The following is a 13,280-nucleotide window of genomic DNA, read 5'->3' as shown; positions in this document are numbered from 1 at the left end:
TTAGTCTGCTGGCTGCAGCCTACCCACAGAAGCCCCTATCTATGTCCAGCTCACCTCCATCACCCAGAGACTCTGCCTCTTGATTCAGACCCAAATACCCACCCAACAAAAAAGACACCAGATATCTATACCAAGAATATCATAACTTCAGACACTGTAACTCCAGTGCCTAGATCTTAGTGCAGAAACACATACATGAAAAGCCTACACAACACACCTCTTCCAGAAGGCAGCAACCACACTGGAACAGGCCCTGAGAAAAGCAATTTAGCAGAAGCACAAGATAAGGACTTCGAAGTATCAATTATGAATGTGTTCAAGAACCTTGAAGAAGATACAAATAATGCCTTAATGAAGATCATAAAAACACAAACAGCTGAAAAACATAATGAAAATGGTTCAAGACATGAAGGTAGAATTTAACAAGGAAATAGAATCATTAAGGAAACCCAAACTGAAAATGAAAAATGTAAGAAGTGAAACAAAAAATTCAGAAGTAAATCTCAAGAGATTACAAAACAAAGAAGACACAACTTGGCATGCTAAAGACAACATGGGAGAAAAGACAAACAAAATGTTAAATATATATATATGTGTGTGTGTGTGTGTGTGTGTGTATGTATACACACACACACACACACTTACACTTACACTTATATATGTAGACCCAAAACATACAGGAAATCAAGAACACTATGGGAAGACCATAGGTATGAAAGAAGAAGAAAACCAAGTCAAAATCACAGAAAATGGTTTGTTTAGTTTAGTTTTTTAAAATCATAGCCTTAAGAGCTAGCATCCACATATAAATAAGTGAATACAGACCATGTATGTCTTTCTAGGTCTGGGTTAAATCACTCAGGATGATTTTTTTTCCCTAGCTCCACCTATTTACTTACAAATAACTGAATACCACTACATTATGTAAATATACCACATTTTCTTTTTTCTTCTTTTTAGATTTACAAGACAGATTTTCTCTGTGTAACTGTGGCTGTCCTGAAACTTGCTCTGTAGATCAGGCTGGCTCAAACTCAAAGAGATCCACAAGCTTTGGCCTTCCAAGTCCAAGGATTAAAGGCATGGTCCACCTCAGCCTAGCTAGTACCCACATTTTCTTTATCCATTTTTCAATTGAGGGTCACCTAGGTTGTTTTCAATTTCTGGCTATTATGTATAGAACAGGAATGAAAATGGTTGAGCAAGTGTCCCTGTGGTAGAATAAAGTATCTTCTAGGTGTATGCCCAATAGTGGTGGAACTGTATCTTGAGGTAGATTGATACTGATCTTCCTGAAGAACTGTCACAATGATTTCCACAGTGGCTGCACAAATTTGCATTCTCACCAGCAATGGAAGAAATGTTCCCCTTAGTCTACATCCTTGTCACCATGAGCTGTCACTTGTTTTATTGATCTAGCTATTCTGACATGTATAAAATGAAATCTTAAAAGTCATTTTGTTTTGCATTTCCCTGATGGCTAAGGATGTTGAACATTTCTTCAAGTATTTTTAGGCCATTTGAGTTTCCTCTATTGAGAATGCACTGTTTAGATTTGTACCCAATTTTTAATTGGGTTATTTGCTTTCTTGATATGTAGGTTTTTGAGTTCTTTATAAATTCTGAATAATTGGTCTCTATCAGATGTGTAGTTGGTGAAAATCTTTTTCTATTTTGTAGGCTGCCGCTTGGTCTGATTGATGGCGCCCTTTGCAGTACAGAAGCTTCTCAGTTTTATGAGGAACCATTTATTAATTGTTGATCTTGGTGCGTGTGCTAACAGTGTTCTGTTCAGAAAGTCTTTTCCTGTGCTAATGAGTTCAAGGCTATTCTCTGCTTTCTCTTCTATTGGGTCCAGTGCACCTGGTTTTATGATGAGGCCTTAGATCCATTTGGAGTTGAGTTTCCTGCAGGGTGATAAGTATGGATCTATTTGTATTCTTCTACATGTAGCCATCCAGTTTGACCAACACCATTGCTGAAGATGCTATTATTTTTCTCGTGTGTGTTTCTGGCTTCTTTATTAAAACAAAAACAAACAAAATGAAAAAAAAAAACAGGCACCCACAGCTGTGTAAATTTATATCTGAGTCTTCAATTCCATTAATCAATATGTTTTTGTGCCAATACCATGCTGTGTGCTTCTACGTGAATATTAGCTGTTAAGTCGATGAAAATCAGATTATAATCCATAGGACCACAGAAGACAGGTATAGCATAAGGATCTACAGGGTACAGATAGATCTTACTAGGAAAGAGAGAATAAATAGTTGGAGGGGGGGAAGAACTGGAACCAGAGAATCAAGTTGGAAAGAAGAGAGAAGGGGGAATGAGGGAGGGAATACAGCGAGAACCAGATAAAATTAAGAACCATTTGAGGGTAGTATGAAAAGCTTATACAGTAGATATGTCCTAAAATATATACGAATATGAAGGCAATCTAAATGAAACCACCAAATAATGGGTGAGACAGTCCCAACTGGTCATCTTTTGTCATTAAAAGAAGCTTCCAGTACAAAGATTGGGTTACACCTAATTGAGTTATTGGCCAAAGGGGTTCCAAAGAAAAATCTCCAAACATCCCAGGCTATTGCCAAGATAAATAAGTTACTCTCCATAAACTGACAGCAGGACCCCATGGCTAAAGACAATACTTACAGAACTCACTGAACATGGAGAAGTCAAGCTGGTGCCTACACAGAGTCTTCACTCCTATGTTTTAGTATATTTGGTTCAGGAACATATTTAGCATGCTATCCAAAGAAAAACTTAAAACACCAAACCCGTCACCCACATCTACAATGGTGTCCTACTTGCAAGATGTGCTAGGGCAACGGTGGCACAAAGCTTATGGGAACCAACTAGTATGTGATTGGACTTTAAGGCCCTCTCCATGAGATGAAACCCACACCCAACACTGTTTGGGTGACTAAGCATCAGAGACTAGATAGTCCAGGAACTTAGAGTAAAACTAAGTACTACTGGTCTTAAAAACAAAATAGTGATAAAATGACCCCTAATGACCCTGTGTTATATTCATAGATGAGCACCTCACTCAGTAAAATGACCCCTAGTGACCCTGTGTTATACTCATAGATGAGCACCTCACTCAGTATCATCAGAAAAGCTTCCTCCTGCAGCAGATGGGAACAAATACAGAGACCAACAGCTAAAGATTGTCCAGAGAGTGGGAGAGTTCTGGAGCCTCTCAGCCTACTGGGATGTCTCCATCAGATCCCTCCCCTCAAGGCTCGGGGAACTCTGACGAAGAGGATGCAGAAAAAATGTAAGAGCCAGAGGGGATGGAAGACATCAAAAAAACAAAAACAAAAAAACCCAAGGCCTTCTAAATCAACATGCTCAAAGTTCTTATGAACTCAAAGAAACTAAAGCAGCATGCGCAGGGCCTGTTCCAGTCTGCACCAGGTCCTATATATTATGGTCCCCAGTTTAGTGTTTTTATAGAATTTCTGAGTGTGCAAAAGAATGGGTCTCTGATTCTTGTGCTTTTTTGGGGCTCTCTTCCTTCTGTTTATCTTGTCCAACTCTGATGTGTTAGTTCTTGTTTTATCTTAATCTTATGTATATTATATATTATATTTTACTCTGCGGCAGGCCCATGTCCAGTAGCAGTGGGCTAACACAATGAACTCCACAACTTTGGTCGTTTTATGTATGTGTATTGGGGAAGCTTTTGGTTTTGTTTTGGCATTTTGGGTCTTATTGGGTTTTGCTTGTTTATTTTGATTTTCATTGTCATATTGTTTCTTGAATCAGAGAGAACGTGGAATTGGGTGTGTAAGGAGGATCTAAGATGAGTTATGGGAGACACATTCAAAATATATTATATGGAAAACATTTTATAAAACATAAATCATTTACTCAGGAACATGTAAAATAGTACAGTCCTCTTTTGCCAGAGGCATAAACATAATCACCTAGAGCTTAGTTTGGTTTGGCATAGTGCCAGGTACTTCTGAAGCTGGGGTGAGACACACACTACAGAAAGCTAAAGGGAGTATGAGTCCTAACAAACCATGGAGATTTTTCTACAGTGTCTAATCTTACTAAGATTTAAACAGATGCTGGCCATGATCACACAGGCATTTAATCCCAGTACCGTGCACACACACACACACACACACACACACACACACACACACAGACACACACACACACACACACACACACACACAGTGGGAGTGAGGGATAAGAGATAGGGAAGGCAGAGGCAGATGTAGCTCTGTGAGTTCAAGGCCAATCCAGTTTACACAGCAAGTTCCAGACCAAGGCTATATAGTGAGACCCTATCTGAAAGAAAGAAGGAAAGGAAGAGAGAGAGAGAGAGAGAGAGAGAGAGGGAGAGAGAGAGAGAGAGAGAGAGAGAGAACAGAGGGAAGGAAGGAGGGAGGTGGGAGGGAAGAGGGAGGGAGGGAAATGTTTACTATAATAAATTCAAACAATTATTTTACAGAAAAATATAGAGAGAAGAAATCTTATTAATTTTAAAGAATAAAATCTCTAGACTATAAGTAATTTCCTAACTTAACAGACCAGTTCCAGTGTAGAGGAACTTGTACTAACAAAGGAAACTGAAAAGTCCTTTTCCCTTTTCTTCTCCTCTCCCACCCTCCTATCTCCTGTCCTCTCCTCTCCTTTCTCTTTCAGCTCTATGATCTCCTAGAGTGGAAAACTGGCTGTTGCCCTGGATTTGAGTCCACCATTGGCCTGATGGCTTATGTCAATGACATCAAGGCTGGTACAACTATTGTACCAATCTGTACAAGGATGTATTCCTCCAGTAAGATGCTGGCAAAAAGGAATCCACTTCTAATTAGAATGTCTCAAGACTCAGCAAATCCATGAGAACTCAATGCTCAAAGCTCAATGTCCTGAATTTTTTTAAAGGATTAAAAATAATACAAGGACAAATTTACTTCAAAAATGTAACCACCCAACAGAACTTTGAATTGTCTAAGGACACAGACTTCAGAATAGCTAAAGCAAAGTGAGAAACAAGACAGGACTGCTGTAACCAGACAGCCTGCGTCCCTTCTCCATTCCTCTTATTAGAACCTACCGACAATCAATTTCCAAACAGTTTCCTCACTTTCCATAGTGAGAGCCTTAGAAAACTAGAAAGTGATTTAATATGATACTTTCAAGTTTAGTAAGATTCCCAACCTTTAGTCTTAGTTACTCAAGAAGAAAACACAGAAAAAGTAAATAGGGAAGGAAGGGTCACTGGGGTAAAGATCTGGGTTCTCAGGAAACCAAGATACTTACAAGGCATTGCATGGTAAATGCTTGGCCAGTACTGTCCACTGTCCCTCTTTAACCAAACACGAACTGTCCTGCAACAGAAGAAAAGGTATACATGAAATCTCAGTACTGAGGTCATGCAAAGATAATGATACTCAGAAAGCAAATCTTTTAACACTCTATATATCCATATACATATGGATACATATATATGGATACACATATATATATAGATAAAACACACACACAAAACATAGGAAAACACCTCATCATGGAAGCTGTAGTATGTCACAATGTGTCCCACAGCATATCCCTCTGTCCACACATCTTCACTTGCAAATGTTCATTGCAACGAGTTATTTGTCTGGCTTGAGGTCTCCCCCTCCTGGGATACGACCAATAACAGGACTCTTCTCAACCAGCTCATTGCTGTCCTGTGCCATGGAGACCCTGCAATCTTGAATCAGCAGGACCACTCCACCCCCAACACATCCCAACCACTCACAGATGATGATAGATTTGGGGGCAGGCCAACTCAGAGCCTGGACCTGGGCTTGGGTGGTAGAACAACTGCTCAGCATGCTGGTCCTACCTATCTACACCACTAGGGCATATTCTCCAACACTGTTCTGGCCAGGGTACTCAAGGGTGCCATCAGGAGGGGGCAGGGTCAGCTCTCCTGCTCTCATGCCCTTGGGGCTGGCTCACCAGTAGCCATGCCTCCAGAGCCAGCTCCACTGTGTTGCTCAGTCAAGGCACAGGGCCTACTCTCCCAAGTGGTGCAACTGGGGAGGGCTGGGCCAGCTCTCCTGCTCTCACAAGTGGGGGGCAGGGCTAGCTCCCCACCCTACCTCATAACCTCAGGGTCACTTCTCTTGACTACTACTGATGACAAGGGAAAGTGAGAGAGGGCCTCACCCCGGCACCCTGGCCACCTCACAGCAAACAAGTGGCAGGGTCAGTTCTCCTGTGTTCTTGCCCTTGGGGTGGGGGGATTCTCCTGTGCCCCTCCACCAGGCCCAGCTTACCCACTCTCAGTTCACCCACTCTCCTGACTGGCACAGGTGGTGAGGGGTAAGGAGGGGAGGGTGTCACCCCCACCTCCACACCATCTTATGACAGACAAGCAGTTAGGCCAGCTCTATCTTCCTCTTGCCCTAAGGGCTAGCTCACCTGTGTCCTCTGCACCAGGGCCAGCCCTACTGTGCTGCCCCAGGTGAGGAGCAGGGCCCTCTCTCCAAAGTGCTGCAGCCCATGAGGGGAAGGGTCAGCACACTCTTTATATTTAACAATCAATAGAGGAGTGAGATCCTAGAGTGTTGGGATAAACACTCTGAAATCAGTCCCTATACCACATCAATGAGTGAGTTCATAAGAACTGTTAAAACCAGTTTCAGACTCTGAGGTCTCCTCAATGTTTGCAGTACCTGGAAAAGTATTGAAGTAGAAAAAATGGGGCTGGGAGGACTTCACTGAATTCCAGCATTCGGTAACCTTCAACTTCCAGGCTCCAGCCTGGCAAGTAGCCCTGCCAAATGGCTTGCTTCTAAAGTAGCCTGCTAGAGGTAGGGTGGAAACACATCCTCTACGATTTGAAGGCCTGTTCTGATTTACCTGACTTCTCAGTGAGTGACCAGAACAGAGGCTGCTCATTAACTCAACCCTTTTAGAGATGAAGGACTTCCCAAGCAGATTCTTTCAAAAGAAATGACTGGCATAGAAACATTCCTTTTCCTTATTGGACCCAGATTGTTGGCTGACCTCAGAGGCAGTAGAAAAGAGCTTTTAGTGATTAGGCACAGGAAATACAGTCCTCATAAGAACCACAAATAAGTAAGACAGTTATATTCCAGAGAATCTGACTTCCAGAATTACTGTATTCTTATCTGTTCTCAACAGTAAACTGTAAAGTACACATGAAACAGAAAGTATGGATCATCTTGGGAGCCTGGAACAAAACTGACAGAAATTACCCAGGCAGAGGTATAAGCACTGGTCTTACTGAAGACTGTCTAAAAAAATGTTAAAAACAAAACAAGACAAAAACAAAACAAAAAACCCCTCACGGACAGCAACATAAAACCAGGGTGAGAAGAATGTCTGAATGGACCAGGAATAGTCCTTCTAATGGAGAGTCTATAAGGAAATTGGGTTGAAATATTGCAGAACACAGTAACTGAAACAAAACTACTAGACAAACAAAAGCAACTAGAGAGATGCCAGGAGGTCTGAGCAGACAACAGAAAAAGCCTGACGCTAGGACACTGCATCCAAAGGAGAAGCTGAAACTGAAAAGAACAACTGGCAAAAGCAAAACAAACAACAAAAGGCAGCCAAAGAGACCTGACCAGCATTTTTTAAGTTAGCAACTTACAAATGTGGGAGACCTACAGAAGAAAGGTACAGAAACGTATTTCAGAAAAAAATAGACAAAAATTCACCATATTTGGTGAAAGATAGACACATCCAAGGAAGACAGACTGCACAAGACCTGACAGACAGAATCAAGCCAGCAAATGCCAAGGAGAAAACTCTTACAGGCATGGGGAGGAAAACAAGTCTACAGTAGGGTATCAACAGCCAACTTCTCATAGAAGCAGGAGGCACAAAGAGGGGAGGTGCTAAATGAAACAACTATCAACTGAGAACTACCTTGATGACCTTCCCTTCAAAAATGAAGGAAGGAGCCGGGCAGTGGTGGTGCACACCTTTAGTCTCAGCACTTGAGAGGCAGATGCAGGCAAATTTCTGAGTTCGAGGCCAGCCTGGTCTACAGAGTGAGTTCCAGGACAGCCAGGGCTATACAGAGAAACCCTGTCTCGAAAAAAAAAAAAAAAAAAAAAAAGAAGGAAGGTCAAGTGGAGACCACCAGATCAGTACATCTCCAAACCCTAACTAAGATCTTATCTGCAGTAGACGGTGACTAACACAGAGACCCAAAGCTGAATGAAGAACACAGACTGTAGAATGCTCAGCCCTAACAGGAACGTAGACATTTCACACACCAAACACCCCAAAGCTCAGGGATCATTGCAGAAAGAGGAGCAGAAAGAGTATAGAGTCTGAAATGGTGGGTGATTACAAGGAAACATCTTCTGGATCCAGCAGAACAGCTGCGCTATTAACTCATGGCCATTGTGACGGCATGTACAAAACCTGGGCCAGACCAAGCCGAACCAAATCCCAGCGTGGGAGGGAAGTTGGATGCACAATTGCACTCCACTCCGAGCAGTAAAGCAAAACAACAATCATTAGGTATGGGAAAGGAAGAGAGAGTTTTCTAAAAGAGCACATCTGATAAGCTGACTACGCTCCAGTGGAAGACCACTTATGCAAGAATATTTGGGCAGCACAAATTGGTCTTAAAGGAGTTTGTTTGTTTTATTTAAAAGTTGTGGGAGTCACAAAGTTCAGTGGGTTGGCAAAGTGGAGTGATCTGGGAAGAGGTAGGGGAAGGAACCGAAAATTATACAAAACCACATTGTACAAAACCCAAAACTCTCAAAGAATTAATAAACCTGTATTTTCCAAACCTCTCCCATAAATGAAGGAAAAATTTAAGACAAGCACAAGTTAATAAAATGCTTTCCTGTATAACTTTCAATTGCAGATAGAGCAACTAGACAGAGGATCAATGAAGAAGTTATAGGCCTGAGTTACATAATCAATCAGTGAGCTCTACAGGCACACCATACCTCAATGGCAGGACACACATCTGACGTGCACAATACACAACCATTGTCTAGCCACCACAGAATAAAGCTAAAATCAGCAACAGAAGGAACGGTGGGAAAAAGACACAATGAGCTGGGGGAAATTGTTAGGGAAATCAGAAAACACTGTAAGGTAAGCAGAAATGAAAGCAAACATAGTAAAACCTAGGAGGTGAAGTCAAAGTTTAGATGAAAAATTATGGAATTCAATGTCTAGGTTAGACACACAAGTAAATAACCTAGTGATTTATGCATGGCACCAGAAAAAGAGCAAAGTAAACCTAACACTCATAGAAAGACAAAATAATATGGATCAGAAAAAAAATGAAAACAAAACGAAAGAACAAAAACCCACCAAACATTAGTAAAAGAGATCAATGAAACCAAGTCAATTTTAATAAAGGTGAAAAAAGTAGTAAAATTTTAAACTAAAGAAATTCATTAGACTAAGAAAAACTGAAAGGCAACTGAGTTAAATTGGAAATGAAAAGTGGGGTTACTACAGAAATCATAAATATTCTAAGATACTTCTGTATGCTTACAAATGAGATAATCTCTGAGATAAACCAGCTACAGGGAAGACTGCAGAGGACATGGAATCATTGCCCAGCGGAGAAGCTACAACAAAAACCTCAAAGTAAAGAAAAGCACAGTCCCAAAGTGGTTTCACTGACGAGGTCAACCAAATAGTTGAGGAAAAAACTTGACAAGGATTCTACTCAAATTTCCAGAAAGAGAAGAGAACACCTGATCACATACTCTAGTGGCTGGCTTTATGTTACCAAAGCCAGACACATATATCATCTCGAGTTCATATTTATTATGAATACAGATGCCAAGTTTCTCAGCAAAACAATGGCAAATCAAACTCAACAGCACAACCAAAGGACTATGTCATGACCACATGGGACTTATTCCAACATGCAAAGGTCATTTACAGTAAGAAAATCAACACATACAGCACAGTTTATCAGTAAAATAATGAAAAACATCTACAATCATCGAACTCAGTTGTCCTCAGCCTTCCTAACACTGCAACCATTTAACAGATAGTTCCAGATGTTGCAGTGACCCTCAACCATCAAATTATTTTCACTGCTACTTCATAATTGTAATTTTGCTACTGTTATGAATCTGAATCATTCACAATCATAGTGAATCTTCCTCTGTTAAATTTTCTCTTTGTAAATGTCCGTACAGACTCACAGGTTGAGAATCCATGATCTAACTAGAATACATTTGACAAAATTCAGATTTTCATGACCAAGACTAACTACTAGTGAAGGGAGTCTTCCTTAACCTACTGCAGGTGTCTGTTAGCTACTTCTACTGTCTCTACAACCAGTACTTACGGAAGCAACTGAATGATGCCTTTATCTCAGCTTACAGACTGAGGATACAGTGTGCCACAGCAAGGAAGCCATGTGACTGGTCACATGGACAGAAGCAGAGTGACAAATGCTAGTAATCAGCTGGCTTTCTATTCCTGTCCCTTCACTCCAACTCAGAACCTCATAGGGGATGCAATCATTCACATACAAAGTGAGTCGTCCTCTCTTAAATTACCTCTTTGTAAATGCCCGTACAGACATGCTCAGATATATCTCCTAGGTGATTCCAAAGTCAGGTAAGCTGACAACAAAGACGAACCACACAGGTATTCATGAAACATTTACACTAACAGCATACTCATTGGTAAGGAGTGGAAGCTCCCCCCTCCCAACTCTTTGAACCACTGCCAGCAAAACTTGAATAATTAGTCAAATAAATAAAAGGTGTGATGATTAATCTTAATTGTCAGGTTGACTGGCACCCCTGCATGGGCTCAGCCCCTACACTGAATGAAAAGGAGAAAACAAGCAGAGCACCACATTCACCTTTGTCTGCTAGCCGCAGCCTCGTGCCCCTGCCTCTATGTCTTCACACCTTGAGAGACTGTGTAACAGCCAACTGTGAGCCAAAACAGCCAACAAGGAAAGTAAGAAGTAACAGCATCTACAATGGAAAAGTACTTTATCTATACCTGTACACACACACACACACACACACACACACCACTTCCCTGTGTATGCCTGTGCAGTCTACAAAAGCTAAAAGTTAACATAAGCAAGGTTGCAATGTTCAAGATGAGAAAATTGCTCGATTCTAAAAACAAACATTTCTAAAGGAAAGTCTGATCCCCAACAACTTAACATTCCATCCTCAGAAAAGCCCTCAAATAGTCCTCTCTTCACTAAATAGCACCTTCTTTAGACTACCTTGTATTGGTGTTGGGGGTGCGGGCAGGGGTGAGGTGTATCCTAGTGATAAGAAGTACAATTTGGATGAGTACAAATTTTCTGAGTACAAATTCCACTGTAAAAAGCTTATAGGATTTAATTTTTCTGGAAATCATATTTTTAAAAACAACACAAAAAGTTTTTAACAGTAGTGCAACCTTTTTCCTTGAAAAAATTTTTTCAGACTATCAACTATGGCCAGGGATATAGATCTCTGTACTTGCATGGGCAATGTGCAAAGCCCAGGGCTGTTGCCCAGCACCAAGATATGAAAGGGCAGGGAAGAGAAGAAAAGGAAAAAGGAGAGGGAGGGCCAGCCATGGTCACTGATGCCTTTAATCTCAGCACTCAGAAGCAGAAACAGAGGGATCTCTGTTGAGTTTTCTGTAAGCTTGATCTTTACAGGTAAGTGGTTTTGTTTTTTGTTTTGATCAAACAAACAAACAAACAAAACCCAAAGGCCCTATCTTTATTTTTTTAACAGGGATTCTTGCATAGGGCTCAGGTTCAATTCCCAGCATCCACATGATGGCTCGCAATCATTTGTAACTCTGTTCCAGGGACTCTGACACCCTCTTCCGGCAGCTACACACATGGTATGCAGACGAAGTACCCATGCATATAAAATAAACGGGCTGGGGAAGGGGGGTTGTTGGATGAAAGAAGGGAAGCAAAGAAGAAAGGAAAGTAACTGTAACTCAGAGACAAGTTTAAGCCAGTAGAGGTCAGTGTGCTGGGGAAGGAAACAGCATCCCTGCTGAATCCATGCCCACACACATGCCCTGCTGCACACATGCCCTGCTGCACACATGCCCACACACATGCCCTGCTACACACATGCCCACACACATGCTCTACTGCACACATGCCCTGCTGCACACATGCCCACACACATGCTCTACTGCACACATGGCCAGGGATAGCCGGCAAGTGGCAGAACTACAGTAAGTAAGGTAAGGACTAAAGACTATGCAAGCATGTGGAGGTCCTGAACACTGGGTACAGAGCCCCAAGTCAGGGAAAGTGGAGAGGGAATGGGAGCGTGTTCCTGACAGGGGACAAATGGACAGCCCATGGGGGGCACGTGCTAGTGAGCAGCAGCAGTGTAAAAGACCATCCAGAAGGCCACAGAGGGCTGCAGAAGTTACTTAGGATAAGGATCCAAGGACAAAACCCCAATTGTTTGTTTGTTTGTTTGTTTGTTTGTTTGTTTGTTTGTGGGAAACCAGGGAAAGTCCTGGTTACCCTTCAGCAACTGGTTTGCTGTCTCCTCAAAGGAATATGGGGTAATTTATCCTGAACCAATTATGAGAGACCACAATCTGTGAACAGGAATTTGAGTTATACCAAACAGCATACTCTACACTGACAGTAAATACTTGAGCTTTTATTAGTTACTGAGCAAAACAAAGCCATAAGCCAGGCCAAATACAATCACTGGTGGGAACCACAAGCTGATGACATCTTTAGTTTACTGGAGGAAGTTAGTGCTCTGCTAAGAAGATGCTTAAAGAGGAAAGGGGCAGACAATGACAAGAGATGGTAAAACAATTATGCACATGCATGAAAATGATAAAATGATGTCTACTATGTATAACTAGTACATGCTAGTGAAAACATAAAGAAAATAGTATGTGTCAAAGGTTTAAGAGATACTCAAAAGGATATCAGGCCAGACATAGAAGTGGGCAATAAAAGACTTTCAAAGAGACTTAAAAGCAGTCTCCAGATAACTGGCTCTGGATTTCCAATATTCTAACCATCCACAGTCACAAAACTTTATTAGTGATTCAAGTACTAACACAAACCCTGCTTTCTCTCCATCCCCCTCCTAACCTCCAGAAACTTCAACTTATACCAGGTAAAACCAAAGAGGGTAGGGGTAAGATGACTGGGGAATTTTGCTGAGTGGTAGAACACTGTCTAACATGTACAATCCATCTCCAGACCCCCAGTGAAGGGTTAATAACCTGAAACAAGGAACCTGAGACAAAAGAGGAACTCCAGACTCAACACAGGGATAAGA

General features: G+C 41.5%; 1 protein-coding gene across 2 annotated transcripts in view; it reads right to left on the bottom strand.

The window, feature by feature from the left end:
- Positions 1–13,280, bottom strand: part of Wdfy2 (WD repeat and FYVE domain containing 2) — a 129,583-nt gene that overhangs the window by 73,264 nt on the left and 43,039 nt on the right. For both annotated transcript variants that reach the window (XM_028758742.1, XM_028758741.1), the window contains exon 2: positions 5,287–5,354. In XM_028758742.1, the coding sequence (XP_028614575.1) occupies positions 5,287–5,354 (68 nt within the window). The remainder of the gene's footprint in view (positions 1–5,286; positions 5,355–13,280) is intronic.

The sequence above is a fragment of the Grammomys surdaster genome, unplaced genomic scaffold, assembly GCF_004785775.1.
Source record: "Grammomys surdaster isolate TR1022 unplaced genomic scaffold, NIH_TR_1.0 126219, whole genome shotgun sequence".
NCBI classification, from domain to species: domain Eukaryota; kingdom Metazoa; phylum Chordata; class Mammalia; order Rodentia; family Muridae; genus Grammomys; species Grammomys surdaster.
Note: the sequence above shows the minus strand (reverse complement) of the source record. Positions and strands in the feature narration are given on the sequence as shown.